General features: G+C 38.8%; 1 protein-coding gene across 1 annotated transcript in view; it reads left to right on the top strand.

Annotated features, from left to right (window-relative positions):
• The window catches only part of ANKRD55 (ankyrin repeat domain 55), a 110,138-nt gene that overhangs the window by 81,209 nt on the left and 7,554 nt on the right, over window positions 1-21,375 (top strand). Inside the window, exons 9-10 of the mRNA XM_069096543.1 lie at window positions 1,174-1,799; window positions 11,994-12,095. Of these exons, the coding sequence (XP_068952644.1) occupies window positions 1,174-1,799; window positions 11,994-12,095 (728 nt within the window). The remainder of the gene's footprint in view (window positions 1-1,173; window positions 1,800-11,993; window positions 12,096-21,375) is intronic.

Consider the following 21,375-nt stretch of genomic DNA (forward strand, 5'->3'; position numbering starts at 1 on the left):
TAGTAGTAGTAGTAGTAGTAGTAGTAGTAGTAGTAGTAGTAGTAGTAATAGATGATAAAAAAAATAAAAAACAAAAAGGAAAAGAACCTTTGTGTACAAAGATATTTATAGCAGCTCTTTTAGTTGTGGCAAAGAATTGGACATTGAGGGGATGCCCATCGATTGGAGAATGGCTGAACAAGTTGTTGCATATGATTGTGATGGAATACTACTGCACTTTAAGTAATGATGAGCAGGATGCTTTCATAAAAAACATGGAAAGACTTATATGAACGGATGTAAAGTGAAATAAGCAAAACTGTACACAGTAGCAGCAATATTGTATGATGATCTACTATGAATAATTTATTTATTCTCAGCAATACAATGATCCAAGACAATTGTTTAGAATTTATGATGAAAAGTGCTGTCCATCTCCAGAAGAAGAACTGGTTGAGCCCAAATGCAGATCAAAGATACTTTTTTGTTCTTTATTTTTCTTGGAGTTTTTTGTCTCTTTTCTGTCACAGAATGACTTACATGAAAATGTATTTTACATGACTACACATGTATAACCTATGCCAAATTGTTTGCCTTCTCAATGAGGGGAGGAAGGAAAGAATTTGAAACTCAAAATTTGAAAAAAAAAATGTTAATATTGTTTTTACATGTAATTGGGAAAAATAAAATATTAAATAAGATTTTTTTAATTGCCAAGGCAAGGTAAAATATTTAGGGGAAGGACTAAGTTAGTCCTCCTTTGGGGGAACGTGTTCCTTTTTTTTTTTTAAAGCAATCAGGGTTAAGTAACTTGCTCAAGGTTACACAGCCATTTATTTCAGTGTGGGTGTTAAGTATCTGAGCCTGGAAACAATCCCAGGTCTCCTGACTCTGGGGTCAGTGCTCTTACTCACTGTACCCCTGGCCACCCCTGGGGGAAGGTATTCATTCCTTAACCAATAATCCCTACAAAAAGAAAGAACAGGAGGGCTTAAGGTATACTATCTCAAAGTCTACCTAGATAATCCTTAAGATTAGATCCTTCCAGATCTGTTTGTCTACCTAAATAAGAATGCAATGAAACATTTTGAATGTTCAGTTTTGCTTCATCTTCTCATCCCCACTCACAATGCTTCCTTTTCTTTTACACTCCCATAGACTTGAACCTATTCACCCCCTTTCTTCCCTGAACAGTAGACTTCTAAAGAAAGAGAGACCGTTCAGCATGCTTAACCAAATCTTCTGTAAGAAGAAAGAAGAACAGAGAACCAATGAAAAAGACCACAGCCAAGACAGGTACGTCAGAGAAGATGCTTCAGAAGTTGATGACATCATCACTAGCTTTGACTGCATTGTGGATACCAACTGCCAAGAGCTACCTGATCAGAGAGTGGTAATGGTGGACTTCAGAAAAAAGGCTACAGAAGCAGGGAAGCATCTCTCATTAGAAAAGAAGCAGCAGGAGCAGAAGGGACTACCACCAATCAGAACACAGAGTCTACCACCCATCACTCCAGGCACCTCCTTTCTAACAGCCACCCAGGTGGTCACTTCCCATGGTGGCCTAGGGTCCAATGCTCACCGTTTTGCATGTAAATCTCAGAAAAGTAGAAGTGAACATGACCTATTAGATCACAGGACTGGCTGCCAGGCATTGGTAGATAATCCTTGGAGATCTGACTCAAATCAAGTCTTCTCCTGCAAAGCTTGGACTGTATGTCCTCCAGGTAAGGGGCCAAATGGATCGCTGTCTGGAAGACCAAGCCATGTAGAATTCTTGGGACCCATACAGCCTCTACCCCGACATAATCATACATCAGGTAAGTTTCAAACCAGCTTCCTTTATTTTCTGTGCTTGGTAAATTCATTGTATTGATCATATCCCATCAGCAGGTTGGAAAGAGAGTAATGGAACTACAATTAGAGTAGGATTGAACCTGGAAGGAATATGACCCCTTCTGAGTGCCTCCAGAGCCTCCCTTTCTTCCAAGTGAAATCCCAAACTCCCTCATCAAAAAAGCTTCAGACTATCTTTCTCTTCTACCACAGAGACCAATAAATAAATGTCTCCTTATGCATATATGAGGATGATGTCAGAGACCAAAAGAATCCCTTTCTCAATCAGACCTGACCAAGAACAACAGTAGTATAGTCCCATTCGTGGATAGTTCACAAAAATGTATTTTGGATATTTCCTGGTGGCTGAGGGTCACTGACTGGGCTGCCTCCACAAGTCATTCATCTAACAGACCATGGAACAACCTGCAGTTTTCCTAAAGGGGAGAGAAGGGTGAGCAACCAAGGCCTATAACCCCTAGAAACTCTAATTGCCCAGTCATCCTGAGAATTAGCCCTGCCTGTACTAGGGAGGTAGTTCTACCCTAACCAGGTTCATAACTTTTCTCTATTTCTACTTATCTAAGCCTGCTACTTTCATTTCCAAAACTATATCAAACTTTTGTTTTCCCTTCTTCATATAACTTCTTAAAGAAGGAAGAGAAGTATAGTTTGTTTAGGCTTTATTCATTCACAGACACACTCTGCATTCTTGGAAGATTAAAATATCTTATCCCGGGGCGGCCAGGTAGCACAGCAAGTAAGAGCACCGGCTCCAGTGCCAGGATGACCTGGAGATCGAATCCCGGGCTAAGACACTTAGCACCCACCCAGAAATACCTGGCCGTCTAACCTTGAGCAAGTTATTTAACCCCAATTGCTTTAAAATATATATATCTTATCCCTGCAGTTCTAATATTATGCAAGAAAATCTTTTTTTTGCATGGTCAGATCTATTCTTGCTGATATTTCTGTTTCCTGATGAATGACTACAGCACATTTCAAGCAACAATGACGATTTAATTCCTCATACAATAGAATAGTGATTCCCAATTTTTTTAGAGTTTGTCTTGACTATCCATCCTTACTGTCTCGCTCTCAAACACATATGTGAATGCACATACACACACATGCATACACAGATGCTCTCCTAAAATTATTAAAAGATATATATCTCTGGGGTGGCTAGGTGGTGCAGTGAATAGAGCACTGGCCCTGGAGTCAAGAGGACCTGAGTTCAAATCTGGCCTCATACACTTAATACAAAAACTAGCCATGTGAATTTGGGCAAGTCACTTAACCCCAATTGCCCTCCAAAAAAAAAAAAAGCAAAAAGATATATATTTCTTTTAACAGAAAGTGAATAAAAACTAACTTTATTTTGAGATTTGAGGGGAGGGGGTTAATACTTGAAATAATTAGAGATCTGCTGGGGTAGCACAAAACCACATTGGAAATTACTGAAATAGACCCAGCAGTCCACATGAGGTAACACCATAAAGTCTTACACGGGAAATTGTGACCACATCAAAGGCATGTGAATCAAGGCCTAAATCAGGAGAAGGTAAGCCTCCCAAGAGTCTTTAGGCTATAAATTAAAGCCTTAAAGGAGATATATTTGGTGACATTTTAAGCTCTTGTGTTCAGTTACCAAAATCATAGGAGCTCAGAGTTGGGAGGGATTATTGCCTTTGATTAGTCCAATCTCTTCATTATACAAATAAGGAAACTCGGGCCTACCAAAGTGATTTGCCCAAGAGAATACAACTAGTTATTAGCAAAGCCAGGTCTCCTGACTCCCCAGCTCCATATTTTTCCACTTGATCTAAACACCTATAATCAACAAAGTGACCATGCTACTTCCCCACTGTCAAATCTTCAAGCCATTGTTTTGTTTTGTTTTTTAAGCAATTGGGGTTAAGTAACTTGCTCAAGGTTACATGGCCAGTTATTTCTGGGTGGGTGCTAAGTATCTGAGCCCGGATTCAATCCCAGGTCATCCCGACTCTGGAGCCGGTGCTCTTACTCACTGCACTACCTGGTCACCCCATCAAGCCATTGTTATGGGAATGGTCATCCATCAGTGAGCATTTGACTTGACTGCAAAGTACATTTTTAGATACTTTGATAATTATATGACATAATCATTGTACCTCCACTGGTAAATTTTTGAGCCTTTCTATCGTGATGCCACAGAAAAGTGCTGGATTTTGGACTAGGGAGATCTGATCTGTAACACTAGCTGTGTGACTGTGGGCAAATTGCTTAATCTTCATGACCTCAGTTTTCTCATCTATAAAATGAAAATAAAAATAAAAATACCTATAGCACCTTGACTCATAACATTGCTAAAATACTAAAATTAGATAACATATATAAAGTCTTTTCAAACTCTAAAACATAAGGCAAATGTCATCTATTCCCATCCTGTATAGTTTTTGCTCATTTTTTTTGTAAATGCTTGACCATGATAGTTATCCTATAAAAAAAACTAGAGGCCACCTTCTCTTTTCATCATCTATGTAGCACTCTATTTTTTTTCACTATTTCAAGTTTGTTGACTTTCTTTTTATAATTTTCTTGATTTTTTTTTGGATTCCTCATATTTTTCCCTAATTTTTCCTCATTCTCTCTTATTTTATTTTTAAAGTCCTTTTTAAGTTCTTCCAATTCTTTTTCCAGTTTCAAAAAGAATCCAGCTCTTTTTGTGCTTGGTACCATTCGACATTTCTCATTGAAAAAGGAATGGCTTTTTTAACTCCATTATCTTCTTCTGAACATGAGTCCAGATCTTCTCTAGCTCCATAGTAACTACCTATGGTTAGGTTATTTCTCCTTTGCTTACTTATTTTTATTTATTTTGTGTTTTTGTTTTGTTTTTAGCAGCTATTAGTATAATCAAGTTGTAGTCTTGAGGTTTGGGGAATGATACCCCAAGTGTCAGGTCGTTCTTACTGTTATTTTCTGATGTCTATATCAAGGCCCAACCTTAGGCTCACTTCTCCATGTCTATGCCATGGCTAGGGCCTTCAGCCACACAGTCCCACAAATGATCTGGCTCCCTGCAGTCCCTCCTGTAGCTACAAACTACAGCTCTCCTCTCTGCCCCAGAACTGCAACCAGAGACTCTGCTCTCCTGCAAGTGCCCACAGCCAAAAGGGTCCTAACCCTTCACTACTGCACTCATCAGGTATGTGCTAGCTCCTTCTTCCCTGCAGCCACAGTCCAAGATGCATCTGGTCAGTACAGCTGAGCTGGGTGTCCCTCAACAGTGGAAGGTCCTTCAGTCTTCTCTTCCTCCACCATCAGACCCTCACACTGTCTGCAAGATGAATGTTTCTACAACTGAGGCTGCCTCCCAACACGGTTACCCCCAGGGCTTGTTATTTGTTGATTTTGGGGAGTTGGTGTGAAGGGGCTTGTACTTCCCTCAGGCTGGAAGGTCAGGTCATTCTTGGGTTCTTCTCACTTTGTCTTATGACAACTGCTTTACCCCGCGTTTATTTCTGCTGCTCTGAGATGATGTTCTTTCCTTTTTAGTGGAGAAAATTTGGAGAGGCACAAGTTTTCTGACTACTCTGCCATCTTTCCAGAATCCTCCCCCTCCATTTTTTTTTCCTTTCTCACTCCATGGCAGCCCAATCATCTTCCTTTCCAGTCCCACATATCTCTAGTTACATCACTTATCTCAAGCAAGCTTTTTATATGCTCCATGTTGGTAACATTTTCCCCAGGGTATCTTGTCATTTGGATTTACCCAAAGCCATAGCACTCCTAACAGTTTTGTGGTAAACTGCATTATCTTCACTAACACAGAACCTCTTACTCTCCCCTCCTTACAGGGATCTAATTTTTATCCCAATCAGACGTCTTGGTATTGAGGCTACTGAGAAATATAGAAGGGAATCCAACAGAGCCCCTTCCAGCTTTTCAGCTATGATGGGAGAAGTAAAATCTCAGCATTTTTCTAAGCAGAATTTCTGTATTAGAGGCAAAGACTTGCTGTGGTAAAGCAATTGGATAATTTAAATAATACCTCTACCCCACTGGCACAAATTTTGATAACCACTTTCTTTTGGATTTTCTCCACTCCTGCCTTGGGTTCAATAGATAATAATGGGAAGGGGCCAGGTTACTGCTTGAATTCCTGGCAACTGCTTCATTTTGCTTACATCAGCAGCCCAGACTGTTAGCTTTAATGACTATCGTTTAACTGTTACCCAGAACTGACAAAGTGGACTAAGGGCTAAGGAAGGGGGTTGGGGCACTTATCTTAATGAGTTGCAATATGCAACCATATCAGCATAATTCCCTTTAACTGATGCTTTTAAAGAAGATTAACTAGAGAAACACAGCCTATTCTAATAACCAGAAAATAGCCTTTTCCATGGGCTCAAATGCAAGAAAATGCTCACTTTATCTTTCCCAAAAATAGCCCCTACCCACCCACATGATCAGGAAACTCTTGTGAAATTTCTTTCTCAAAAACTTTTCAACAGATTCTTCATCCACCCTAAGCACTTTCATCATACTCTGAAAGACCCTTCTTTCTACTTTTTGCACACTTGGATTTGTGATTTCATGTAGCACTGTTCCAGGGCCAAATTTAGAATTTTCTTCCCTTTGTTACCAATTTGCTCCCCCTTCTGTCCATTCCCCCTTTACATATTCTAAATATACTTCCAGGCACCCAGCCAAGGTCTGTTCCTTGTGGATTCTTGCTAAAAAAAATGTCACAAATAAAATGTTACCTGATAAGGACTATGACCTTCCCCAGAGATCTCTGTGTTTTATTTTGTTTGGTTTTTCACTGAAGATCAAAATGGTTTAAGAATCAAAGAAAGTATTTAATAATGTTTAAATGATACACAATATCATACTTCAAGGGTAAGGACCTTTACTCAGGTCCACTTCAAATAATATCACATAGGAAGTCACACTGGCAGTCTATAGATGGACCCCAGATAACCTGCCATGACATTCTTTCTTTTTTTTTTTTTGGTCACATTTCAGTTCCAAGCTATTTTCCTGTTTTCTGACATAGACCTGGCAATCCAGTGCTTCGATCTGTAAGTCAGCTAGCCAGCATGGAGTGGGAAAGACACTATGGTATAACAGAAACAGCTTTGGATTTGCATTTCAGCCTGGCTTTGCAATTAATTATCTGTGTGACCTTGATGAAGTCCCTTCCATCCCGGGGCCTCATTGCAGCTACCTGTAGTTGGACCAGACAAAAGCTCTCTAGAATCCCTTCCAGCTCTTATATTCTATGACTGTAGCTCTTCAGTCAAAAGGAAACTCAAAGAGAAAATGTGCTTTGTTTAGTTGTATGATTCCCTTGCAAATTCTACTTGGTCATAGTGGAAGACCCTGAAAACCCATCCAGATTGTAGTTGTGGTTTGAATTCCTCCTTAGCCGCTAGACCACTAGCCAAAGGAATGTATCAACATATGCCCCCCACCCCAAATCTCCAGCTGTCTGAGAGATTGCTGTTAATAGTGTCAGTGGTAGCATCATAAGACTCAAGTATTTCTTCAGTTCACTTCAATTTTCAGATATTTGGAATTCAAATCTGTTGTACTAAGAATAAGTTCAGAGATTTCTTTAACACTTTAAACGCCACCCCCCCCCTTGGAATTTCTAGACTAGGCAGCCCTTCATTTACTTTTAAAAATCCATTGAGCACTTATTATATGATAAATTAGACTTTACTTTTCATGTCTGCCACTTTTCCTTCTTTCTTGTTTTAAAGGTGTATGGCAAGCCAGAGGAATATCCAAAAAGAAATCCAAAAAGACCTCAACAGGCTAGAAAGATGATTTAAATCTAATAAGATGAAATTTAATGAGGATAAATTTAAAGTTTTGCACTTGGTTCAAAAAAGCAACTTCAGGAGTATAGGATGAGGGAGACATAGCTGGAAAGCAGGTTTGGTGAAAAAGACCTGAGATTTTAGTGTATTATTGTCTTAATATGAGTTAATAGTATGAAAGCACTCTCTCCACCTGCCCCCACCTGCCTCCCACCCTGCAAAAATAGCAACAACGATAGGGGCGGCCAGGTAGCACAGCAAGTAAGAGCACCAGCTCCAATGTAGGGATGACTTGTGGATCAGACACTTAGCACCCACCCAGATACACCTGGCCATGTAACCTTGAGCAAGTTACTTAATCCCAGTTGCTTAGGGGCAGCCAGGTGGCTCAGCAAGTAAGAGCACCGGCTCTAGTGTCGGGATGATCTGGGGTTCAAATCTGGACTCAGATACTCAGCACCACACCCAGAAATAACTTGCCGTGTAATGTTGAGCAAGTTACTTAACCCCGATTGCTTAAAAAATAACAACAATGATAAAGCTAAATCTTAATTGGGCAGCTAGGTAGCACAGTCGATAAAACAGAGGGCTTGGAATCATGAAGGTTCATCTTCCTGAGCTCAAATCCAGCCTCGGATATTTACTAGCCATGTGACCCTGGACAAACACTGTTTATCTCAGTTTCCTCATCTCTAAAATGAGCTGGAGAAGGAAACAGCAAACCACTCCAGTATCTTTGTCAAGAAAACCCCAATTGGTGTCACAAAGAGCAGGACATGATAGAACAATTCAATAACAAAACTTTAATTAAATCTTAGACATTCATCTCTTCAGACCACATGTGGATAATTGTGTTTACTTCCACACACCACATTTTAGGAGTGACACTGACAATCTGAGGCACATTCAGGGGAAGATGACCAGGATTTTCAAGGAAATAAATACATACATATGTTCATGACCTTGGATGTCTGTACTAATTATAAAAGGTAAGGGTAATAAACAAAGTGAACTAGAAATCTTATCATGAGGAGATAAATTTGATGTCTTATATTTCACTGAGTGTCACTTAGAAGGATGGAATTCATGACTATAATACAGCTAAGGAAGGAGTTTCTTACATAAAAAGAACAAAATATAGCAACAGAATATTTAAAATTCTCTATTTTACTGAATATTTAAAATAAAAACTAATTTAAGGAAATTCGTGACCCATAGAGAAGAAATCTAACAGAACAGCTAAGAAGGAAGAATGGAGGAAGAAATAGAAGCAATATTGTAATAGGAGTCTACTATAAACCGTCAGGCCAGAAGGAAAAAATAGATGATTTTAGGAAATAGATCACAGACCTGGGACGAAAGAATGATGTAATGGAAATATGTACTAAAACTATTGGAGACCTTTGTAATGTAATGCCAAGGAAAGGCAACTTCCCAGGTTCAAAATACCAGCATAGGTGCTCTCTATTTTATTCAGTGACAAACCAAGAACAGAGAAGATCAAAACATGACATCATTCAAAATACAGCATTTACTAAGTGTGATTAAATAATCTCCAAGTACTACCCCACCCCAGGACCTTCCAATCATTCAATCAATTACAAAGTCCCTGGTCTAAATACTTCTCCACCCCTAGGCTATACCTTCATTTAGTCCACCACAAAGCCCCTCTTCTCAAATGGAGATTAGTTTCCAAACATAAGTAAAATACATTCATTTGCTCAACCATAGAACACAAAAAGGTCAAAAGTTCCCAACCCCTGGATCACAATTGAATCTACCCCAGAGTTACATCAAGTTTAAACACAGCACTTAATACCCAAATGGAGGTCTTTTCTTCATCTTGACACGAGGCAAGTTCTCAGCAATCTTAGTTCCTGGGGAGACAAGGCTTAGCAAGGCCATAAGATACATTGCTAGTCCCTTCATGAATTTATCCTCTGTCTGTAGAACAGTCCTAGAACCCCTGAACACATTAGCAAAGCCCTCTCCCAGGATTTCTGTAAACATCCAACAAGAAAATCCTTCTTCAGGGCTTCCGAACCAACAGAAAGGTTCCCAGACCCCTGCAACAACAGCACTGTCTTTCACCAGTGGACAGTATTCACTCTGTCTGCAGGACAGTCTCCAGACCCCTGCAACAACAGTACTGTCCCTCACCAGTGGACAGTATTCACTCTCTGTCTGCAGGACAGTCTCAGGGCTTCTTAACCAAATGCCAGGTTCCAGGACTTCTTCAACAAAAGGACTGTCTTTCACCAGTGGACAAATCTGGCAAAACAACATCAAAACAGACAGACAAAGTACCAGCAAAACAGCCATGTCTCCTCAGTCCTTGGCAGCTCAGGGGGCAGGTCTCAAAAGTCCAGGGCAGTTCAAAGCGGCCACCAGCAATTCTCTTAGTCTCTCTCTCTCCACGAGGTGCTGCTTCCAAAAAGATCTTCCGCCTCTCTCTAGTGTCTCTCCAAATCTACCTCACCAGCTCCTCCCAGTTCAGGACTTTCTTTTCACATCAACAAGCCCATCCCACAGGTGGGATTAACAAACTCTGGGTTTTAACACAATCAATTTGAAAACCAAGCCAATACAGGGGAATCTTTAATTGCCATTACTATCACAACCTTCTGGAGTTGGATCTCTGTTAAAAGAAAAGCAACTAAAACATTCTTGACTTGACTTCATTTAAGTCTATTTATGGCCATGTAATAGAGAAATCATTATTCTGGACCTGATTTAGAGCAATAAGGAGAAATCAGTTGCTAGAAAAGGAAAGGAAAGTTGGGCATTACCTGATGTTTCCCTAGATGTAAGATTTCAAAGAGTTCCAATAAAGGATTGATAGGATGAAAATTCTACAGAAGTTAGTCCAAGTGGGAAGAGAAGCTCTCAAGAAAGAAATTCTGGTGACACAAATATAAACAATGTTGATGAAGAACACAAATGGGAAACCATTCTAAAGAGAACAATGTGGACTGAATTAATAGTGTCCAAAATAAAAGAGGGGAGATAACCCTTCTGAGGGTTGTCTCAACTATGGCCAGGTCAGCCCACACTTGAAATACTTGTCTGGTTCCATGTCTCTCTTAGGAAAGATGCTCAGGAACAATCTAAATGATGAGGTGACTTGCCATGTCAAGATAAGTTGAAGAAACTGGTAATGTTTCACCTGAAAAAGAGAAAACTTGGGGGCTGGGGATATGAAAAATAGCTTCAGATATCTGAAGACATGACATGCAGAAGTAGGATTAGATATATTTTCAGATGCAGAGGGCAAGGCTAGGAATGGATAGAAACTTGCTAATAATCATAAGGAATAGGAATTAATCATATCTCATCATATTCAAATCATAAGGAATTCAACCTATGATATCATTGGTATAGGGAACTCTCAGGTAAGGAAATCCCCTCTACTAATATAGGTTAGCACTTCCTTAGCAACTAATAGTCTTAGAGAGTTACTTATTAAGGGACTTACCCAGGAACCCACAGCCAATATGTGTCAGGAGCAGGACTTGAACCCAGGTCTTCCTGGCTTCCAGGCTGGCTTTCTATCCATTATGCAACACTGACTGACCCATCCAAAAGTGGGATGGACTGCCTTGGAAGAGTTAGGAGGAGAAGCAGTGGGTTCCTTTCTCCAATGGAAGTTTTCAAGCCTGTACACAATCACCACTTGCCTGTTATGGCATGGATTAGACTAGATGACTTTGTAGATGCCTTCTGACCTAGTCAATAAATCTTTAGTAAGCAGGTACTATGTGCCAGGCACCACGCTAAATGTTAGACTCTGATATTATATAATAATAAAAGCATGTCATATGAAGCCCAGTTGAAAGAATGTGAGAGCTTTTAGCCTAGAGGGTAGAAGACTTGAGGGAAAGGAGCATGACCACTGACTTCAAATATTAAAAGGATTGTCACGTGAAAGAAAGACTATTTTGCTTGGCCCCTCAAAACAGATCTATAACCTGTGGGCAGACATTACCAGGAAAGCAGATATTAACTCAGTATGAGAAAGAACATCCTAACAGTTAGACCTGCCCATCCCAAGATAGCTTATTTGGAACCAAGTTGCCCATCACTAGAGATATTCAAGTAAAAGCTGGATGGCTTCTGTCAATGACTTTCTGAAGGGGATTCCACTCAGGTGGAATTCCAGCTCAAAGGTTCTACGATTTTAATATACTTTTAAGCAAGTTTTCATGTAGATACAATTCATTCAAGAAATCCTTCCAAGTAATCTTTTTTTGGGGGGGACTCTCCAAAGTTCCTAACCCTTAACAACCTTTCTGATTTTACTCCCCACTCGAAATGATTATTAGCATTTCCTTCTCAACTGTATTATGTGCTTATATTTGTCCACAGGGCAAAGTTTTCAGCATTTCCCCCCAGACAGAACCAAAGTAAGGGATGTTCCTTTCGTGCGCAACAGTCTGGCTCCAATACCATCTCACTGTGTTCGGAAATGTAAGTACCATTATCCTCATTGACTTCTTTTGCTAGTCTGTTAGATACCCCACGGTTCTTCCTGTTTACTTTCATTTTTCAAGGGAATGCTGGATGTCAGATTTCTAATATAAAGGAAAAACTTTTTAAAAGTCCTTGTATTTCCCATCCTCCCCTCCTCACCCCACTGCAGCTTGCTAATCAACCAAGAAGGCTCTGGTTCTCTGACTCTTTTCTTGAGTCATATAACTGTCTTCATTCCAATTGGGTGAAAAATTCTAAAAGAGAGGTTCTTAACCCAGGGTCCATGGATAGACTTCACAGGATCCAGGAATATGGATAGGAAAAAAATTACATCTTTATTTTCACTAGTCTCTAAATAAAATTTAACATTTCCTTCAATTATAATTTTTAAAAATTCTTCTGAGAAGGATCCACAGGTTTCACTAGACTGACAAAGGGGTCCATTACACAAAAGAGATTAAGAACTCCTGGTCCAAAGGAACTCTTTCTCATGGAAAACTACTGAGATCTCACCATAATATTAAATTAATCTTTAGGGATAGGATTTGTTTGTTTAATCATTCTTTCTTAGAAGTTTTGTTTTATTTGGGATTTTTAAAATCATGATTTCTAAGAAATAACCTCTTTATGCTAGTCTCTTTTCTCTTTTGGTAAAGATATTTGTCTTCCAAACTGAAGGGTACCTGATCCCCTACAAAAAGGAGAAAACTAGTCTGGTCTATGATCAGAAAATTTCAGATTAGCCTGATTGGTGAATTATGTGAGGATGAGAATTAGCAAATACCTGAAGAACAGAAAAATTATCATTAAAGTATGCAGTATGACCACCTGGTGAGCATATGTCATGAGTATGAGTGCCGAGGCTTTGACATTCTACATCCAGAGTATTCTTAGAACCATTTAAAACCCTGAAAGCTTCATCATGCTCTGAATTTTTTTTAACTGGGTAGAAGAATATAAACTGCCATTTTTCCTGGTAGTGCTGGGACATTATGGAATTCCCTTTTCCTATTTGACAAAATACTGGTCTTCTCCTTACCATCAGAATTTACATAGATAACTGAAACTAGGAGGAGCTTTCCACTGTTGCCAGGTCAATTCAATTCCATAAGTGTTTTTTAATATTAAAAGTACCCAGCTAACCTCTGTGGGAGATCCAAAACTAAACTAAACTAAACTAAACTAAGTAGAACTATGGGATCTTTTTTTCCCCGAAGGACTTATACTCAAATAACTAATACAAAGTAGAAAGTTATAAATGACATGGAAGTTTTGCTAATTTGGCAAATGGGTTTGTTTTTGTTTTGGGGTTTTTTTTTGTTTGTTTTTCTTTTTGGAGGGGGGAAGGCAGGGCAATTGGGGTTAAGTGACTTGCCCATGGTCACACGGCTAGTAAGTGTTAAGTGTCTGAGGTTGGATTTGTACTCAGGTTCTTCCTGACTCCAGGGGCAGTGCTCTATTCACTGTGCCAGCTACCCCCAAAAGTATTTTTTTAACTGTCAGTAGTTGCTTTATTTATTTTTCTAAAGTTTTTATTAAGGTCTTCTATTTTTTATATAATCATAATTTTCCCCAGTATCCTTCCTCTCCCCCTCTTAGCAAGTCCCACCATATAAAAAGAATATTTTTAAACAAAAAAAAAAGAAAAAGAAGAGAAAAAATGAGCACAATCGATCAATACATAGAAAAGCCTGAAATTATGTTTACTGTATAAAACATATAGGAACTTCCCACCTCTACAAAAAGTTGTTTTAGGAGCATCCTCTCACAGCTCTTCATTTGAGTCATGCTTGATCCTGCTAATTTCTTTATATTCATTTTGTGTGTGTGTGTGGTTGTTACAATGTTGTGGTTATTGTGAATATTATGTTCTCAGTTCTTGGTTTACTTCACTCTACATCTGTTCATATAGATTTTTCCATACTTCTCTGTATTCCTCACATACCTCATTTCTTACAAATATTCCATTTCATTCATGCACCACAATTTGTTGAGCCATTCCCCAGTCAATAGGCATCTATTTTTTGTTTCCAATTCTCTGCTATCACAAAAAAATGCTATAAATACTTTGGTGTGTATGGGGTCTTGCTTCTTAGCTATGATTTGTTGGAATATAAACCCAGTGATGGAGTCTCTTATTCAAAGAGGGTGAATGTATTTTTTTAAAGATTCACCATATCCTCTTTTTCCATCCCAAACCTATGATTTCTCCCGAAACAATAGTAACAGTAATCATTTATTAAGCACTTGTGTTCCCACTGCTGTGCTAAGTGCTGGGAATACAAATACAAGCCAAAAGCAAACTAACAAAAGTACAGACCCTGTCCTCAGAGAAGTTTCATTGTAATAGGGGAAGATAACACATAAAGGGGAGCCAGAAAGATAGGGGTGGGGGTGAAGATACCAGTGCTGAGACATGGTTGTGAACTCTCAATAAGAAAACTCCCTCCAATAACACAGATCAGTCAGTGTTCTACAACTTATAGTCTTAGAGAACTGTCTGAGTATTGAGAGGTTAAATGACTTGCCCAAGGTCATAATCATTTTATGACAAGGAAAGGACTTGGACCCAGGTTCCTGACTCCTGGGCTGGATCTCTATCCACTATGTCACACTTCCTCTCATGAAGTCTTTAGGGCAGGTTGATTAGAATTCATTAAAGCATAAAAGCATCACAGAATAATAATAATATTAGCTGACACTTAAACATTTTAATTTTCCTTCATCTTTCCCTGACAGTATTAGCCCTATGATTGGAGAGAAGGGGAGAAATGTAAAGGAGAAGGTAAAAGGTACTAAAGTAAGAATCACAGTTTTTAAGCCATCTATAAATAATATTTTAGTCATTGGTTATCTAAGTGTAAGATCCTTGTCCAGTGACCAGTGAGTGGAGGATATGAATCATCAATCTTGACCTTTCTGCAAGCTATAAATGAAAACTACTATAAATAAGAAACAGAAAATAAAAGGAAGTTACATTGAATGAAGGGATGGCTCACAGGTTCCATTTGGAATAGTAAATAACAGTTTACTTTGCTCAGAATGCAAAGGCAACAAGAAGCATAATTTCATAGGACACTTGGTCATTTCATATTATATAGTGTTCATGCTGAATCATTTGTCAAAGACACCAAGAAGATAATTAAATCGATTAACAAATATTTATTTATTGTTATTGTTGCTGATTGGCAATATACATTTTGGAATATAAGGAAGGAGAGAAACTCTGTAAAGAATTCTGTAGGGGAGAAGAAGGAGAAGGAGGAGGAGGAGAAGAAGAAATAAACTAACATTTATGTGGTACCTGAAGGTTTACAAAGTGCTTTGCATTTATTTTCATACTGTATCCTCAAAACAACCCTACTATCATCCTCATTTTACAGATGAAGAAACTTAGGCGGGCAGCAAGTAAGAGACTTGTCATGGGCAATATCTATTACGTCAAAATATTCCTTACTGCTTGATGACTTAAATGCAAGGGTGACTTTAATGCAAATACTAAGTTCAATGATGGGAAATGTGTTAGAAAACATGGTTCAGAAGTAAAAGTCAAAGACTTAGAGACTAAACAAAAGGTCCATGCCTGTGTATCATGGATATTTCAAAAAGAGACTTGCATGGCTTGGTATATGGCAAGCACCAAACAACACCAAAAATGGAATTTGTTATAATTTAACAGATATTAAATGACTGATTACTGATATAAGAGTCATTTCCAAAGCAGTTTTCTAACATTTAAATAAGGTATTGATTTGGGGGTGGTTAGTGGCATAGTGAATAGAGCACTGGCCCTGGAGTCAGGAGATCCTGAGTTCAAATCCAACCTCAGACACTAGCTGTATGACCTTGGGCAAGTCACTTAACCCCAATTGCCCTCTCCCCTCCAAATATATATATATATACACATATATGTATATATGTGTGTGTATAAGCTATTGATGTCTAAAATATAGGAGCTGATAAAAGAACATAGATCAATACAGATTATCACCATTTTTAAGAATGCTTAATTTGTGTAAATTGGTTGCCCAAATTGGAATCTAGAAAGTCCCTTAAGATTTGTAGCTCCTTGCCAAGCAGAGAAATATGATAGCTAAGGTCAACATCAGTTCCTATTGTATATGCATTTGTAAAATCTTATGGAGAAGTACAGTGGAAGATTATGATCCATCTCACCTCATAAAACAGCAAATAGAAGTAAAAAAAAAAAACAAGTTTAAACACAGCTTGATGAGAATAAACTAAGAAACATTATCCTAAGAGTATTCAAGAATGAAATACATACAACATATAAAAAAATAGATAAATTCTGTCAGGATATATGTAAGAAACTAATATCTGCTTTAATGACAGAGGACCCGTGGACTAGGTATCACAATTCCTCATGAGGAAGTTTAAAATGACACTAAAGAAAAAAGAGATGAGAAGGCCAAAGAGGGAAGGAGGACAAAGGAAGTACACACTGGAAAATGTGGGGAGCACTGCTTAATTACATTTCAAAATACCTAGAAGAGAGAAGGAAAAAAATCATGGACTTTAATATTAATTTAAGGGCTTCAGTGATCTCATAAATCATTGGGATGTGACTCATAGGGGGGAGGGGTATGCATAGGTACAAAGCAGCAAGAGTTTTGTGTTTTGTTGGTTTTAAAAAGAAAACAACAGAGATAGAAAAGAAGTTGGAATGGAGAGATAACCCATGTCAGTTATAGCCATGCAAAACCACATGTTATGCAACATCCTTCAGGGAGTATGACACTGTCTTATTATTTTTTGGACAGAAAAACACCAGAGGGCTTATTTTCAGGGGAGGGCTTATTTTAATGAACATTGACAGCAATTTTAATAAACAGGTAAATGTGAACAAAAAAATGTACCTTTATTCAATAAGCAAATCACTGGGGAAGAACAGGATGATGCGCTCACTGCTGCAGCTCTGATTGGATGCAGCTCGGAGCGCGGCGTGCGTTTCATGGGGGGAAGGGAGGGTGCATACAGAGGGTACCGTAATGTAGCGTGTAGCACAGGGGATCACCTTCACTACAGTAGCAATCTCAATAGGGCTTATTTTCGGGGGAGGTCCTATTTTTGAGGAATCTTACACAGTAAGGGGAGGGCTTATTTTCGGGATAGGTCTTATTATCGGGGAAACACGGTAGATGCCACCCTGCTCTCATACCCTTTCCTAGGACACTCATCTCTCTACCAGGAAAGTTTCATTTGGAAGCTAACAAAAAGTGACAGAGATTATTCCTCAGATCAGAAAATATAAGAAAAATCACATCCAAGGGAAAGAGGGACAGCTATGTGGCACCGTGGATAGAGTGCTGGGCCTGGAGTCAGGAAGACTCATCTTCCTAAGTTCAAATCTGACCTCAGAAATTTGCTAGCTGTGTGACCCAAGGCAAGTCACTTTTCCCTGTTCAACTCAGTTTCCTAATCTGTAAAATGATCTGGAAAAAAAAGGAAATAGCCAAGGAAAAGAGGGTCAGAGCCTTAGCTATATACCAATTAGTAGAGTCTACCTTTCCTCCGGAAAGCATATGTTGAGGTAGTAGTTTTATTTGGCCATGATTTTGGACCCCATATTGTACTAAGGGCTCAATGCTGTTCATACTTTGACAGACACTAGACAGTTCACACTGCCCCACAGAAGCCACATTTCTGAGTTGAGCCAAGTTTGTGGTTAGGTGACCATGGCTTCCTAATCTTGAAGACTCAGTGTGCCTGTGGTGATTAGAAGGTTGTCATCTCAACATTTTCATTTTCTGTGTCTCATAGAGATTGGCTTCACAATCCTCTATCCCAAAGGATTAGAAGTTAAGGTGAAGTGTCTAGCTTGACCTTTGCATCATGGGAGTAGAGTCTTTACTATTAATGTATTTCCTTGATCTCATGGTTTTATTTTATTAAGCAAATAGCCTTTGTTCTTTACTACTGCATTGGAGTCTATGATTTGCTAACAGCTGATTTCTAAAAAGGGTAAGTTGTTGGTGGGAGGGGTCCATAAGAATGAGCCAAAGAACCTGGAAATAAAAGGGGTTCAATCCTTGTCCTCCTCATTAGATTTGTGGTGGAGAGAACTGGTTACATTACCAAAAAAAGATAATTGAGGAACTATCCATAACTGCTTATTTGCTCATCTCTATAAAATCTTTATGAGAGTAATTTCCACACACACTGAGGAAAATAATTGGTGAAGATATGAGATAGTAGGCAGATTTTCCTAAGTAATATTTTACAAAATATCACATTTTTATAGCAATTGAAAGGTACAGAGAATATGCACCTATTTATTATAGATAGGTTGACTGTTTTTTTTAAAGGCATGTATTTGATTCTATAGAATCAAATGTCACCTTAAAGGCTCTCCTCCAACAAGTTAACCTCCATGAATATATCAAAATCATACAGGTTTCTTAAAATATATAAGAACAAGAAATAACTTTGTTTTATAACCCTCTGTGTATTCATAACAAGTGAGGCATAAAGCAGAGAAACGTATGTTCACTAAAGGTCTCTGCCATTGTTAATAGAGAATGCACAACAGAGTCAAATGGAAAAAGCATTCTCTATAAATGCTGAGGTGTTCCATGGAGATACAGAGGCCCTGGGTCATCAGGAAGCATCATTAAGTAGCTTCTTATTCTAGTTATTATTCTTGCTAACTAGGTGCTAAATTCACTTGATTCTACCTACCTGCTGAAAGAGTACAAGTTGCCAACCAACCTACCAACACTTTGGTTTAGGTAGACAATTACAGAAACACAGACTAACCAGGGCCCATTCTCAGTCTAGTCAAATCCAACCTCTTCTTATATCAGGTTCCCCTGAACCATGGTCAAGCTATACAGGTTTACTTTCTAGTTCTAGTCTTTTCTGTATTCATACTCATCTCTCTTCCCTCTATGATAAGCCTAGAAGTCTGTCTCAACCTGTCTCTAGAGCAAATAGATTAGTATAAGTAAGGTAAATGGGGTAAGAGGACACAGTACTATATATTTAGAGGTTATACTTATGTAAGGAAATAGAGGATCCCAATATTGGAAGGATTATGGAGAGTATTTGGGTTGAAGGAAAATGTAGGAAGACATAGAAGTGATGCTCTCTTTGGAGTATTACTATAGACCTGAACAGAAAAAGAAAACAGATGAGTTTGGGAAGCTGATTACAAACCTGACACTCAGGCATAATATAGCAGTGATGGGAAATTTAAATTACACTGATATCTGCTGTATCCCCCCCTCTCTCTCCCCTCCTTCCCTTCCCACCTGAGCCCCCCAAAACCAGAACAACCAACATCTTGCCTTGCCTTTGTGATAATTTCATCCTCCCAAAAGTAAAGGAACCAACAAGGGAAAATTCTATTGTGGATCTAATTCTCATTAATACAAAAGAACTGGTTCTTGGGATGAAAATAATGGAAACCTTGGAAGAACACCCTCTCTCCTAGAATCTGTGATAGAGCAGAAGGGGAAATTGGACAAAGTTTGACATGCACTCTGGAGTCTGGAAAAGTAGATTTATTTCAAAGGGTTCAAAGGAAAAAAGAATATCCTGAGGATTAAAATGTTACAGATCAAGTCAGCTCAGGTGGAAAAGGAAATACCCAAAAATGAAACTCTGGTGACAAAAAGGAAAACAATTCAAGGAACACAATGAGGAAGAAAAAATGGGGATTTTTCTAAAGAACTTCATATGGATATGCAGGAAACATGCCAACCAACTTAGATTTTAAAAAAGAAAAGTATGAAAATGGAAGCAAAGACAGAAAGCAAAGGATGACATGAGTGTCAAGAATCCTAAAAAAAACTAGTTAAAAGTGTTAACAAAATTTAAGATCAACAAAACCTATTTATTTAGTTATATTGAGAGAAAAAGGAAGATCAAAGAAGGAATAGGACCTTTGCATGGGGTAGACAAGACAAAAACTGACAACAGAGAGAACTAATTTTTGTTTTGCTTCTGCTTTCTCCACCAAGAGAAGATTCAAGGGAGGAGGGAGGCAGCAAAGGCAAGTGAGGGTGCAATCTGTTAGAGAATATGGGAGGAAATGGGATCAAGTACACATGTATAGAGTTTGGGCTTGTCACCCTTTGTTAGGGACTGGAAAAAAAGAGAAGAAAGAGAGAAGCTGTCAAGGAGTTTTGAGATGAAGAGAGAGGGAGAACATTTTGAATGGCCTCAATTTTTTCAGTAAAGAGATAAGGTTCTTGGTTCAGAGAGGGATGAAAAAGTATGGGAGGCTTGAGGAGGGAAGAGATATTGAATAGCTTCTATGAGAGATTAAATAAGGAATCAATTAGGGAAATATGAAAGGACTGCTCCCAGGGCTCAGCACAGTACCTAGAGCATGGTAGATGCTGGATAAATGCTTTTTGACTGACTGCCACGAGTGCCTAAATGAGGTGAGATAACATAAATTTGTAGTGTACCCTGTCAACATAATTGTGAGACTTCCTCCAGCTGTATTTAGCAGCTCACATGTAGGAGTAGGGCAAACAGATGGGGAGAATAATCCAGAACCAAGGTTTGACAAGATATAAGTGGTGAAAGGACAAAAGGGTTAAGGTTTCAAGAGCAGAGGGCAGAATTGAAATGACTAAGTAATGACTTGAAAGTAAAAGGAAAAAAAGTGAAGTCAGAGATGGATAACAAAAGTCAAGAAAAGTCTTCCAGGAAACAAGGCATTGGAGGCAACTGTAATGCCTTCTCTTTGTACAAATTCAATGTTGGGACAAAATGAGGCACTCATATTGTCATTGAAAATTTAACACAAGGAAGTATACTTTGCCTTAACACAAGAAGGATATGTAAGAGGGATCCAGTGGCTTTTCTGGATGTGGCTTCTCATCTCCATATGGAAATGCATCTGGTCCTCAGAGCAGGATATAGTGAAGGACATGGTGAGTCACATGGCCTTCAGATATCCATCAAGTCTGAGATGCCCTGGCTGCTCAAGTCTAAAATTTGTTATGCCTTTAAGTCAAGGTCAAACAGGTACCTGGGACAGCGCCATCTCCTTTTAAGAGAAGCTAGATGCTAAGGATTAAGCTGGGAGGGGAAGACTCTCAGGGTTGCTGGTCCAAAGAGAAACAGTTACCACTGACATTGACTCTAAGCCAGGAGTGCCCAAAATACAGCCATTAAGTGGAGCTTGGGCAGGGACCTACTGTGGTCCAATCTATGAGCTTCAGAGTAAAGAACTGGCTTTAAGGTTTTGTGACAGAAAGGAAGGAAGGAAGGAAGGAAGGAAGGAAGGAAGGAAGGAAGGAAG

Source organism: Petaurus breviceps, unplaced genomic scaffold (genome assembly GCF_028583685.1).
Source record: "Petaurus breviceps papuanus isolate PSGF00001 unplaced genomic scaffold, PetGlider_PUasm1.0 229, whole genome shotgun sequence".
NCBI lineage: Eukaryota > Metazoa > Chordata > Mammalia > Diprotodontia > Petauridae > Petaurus > Petaurus breviceps.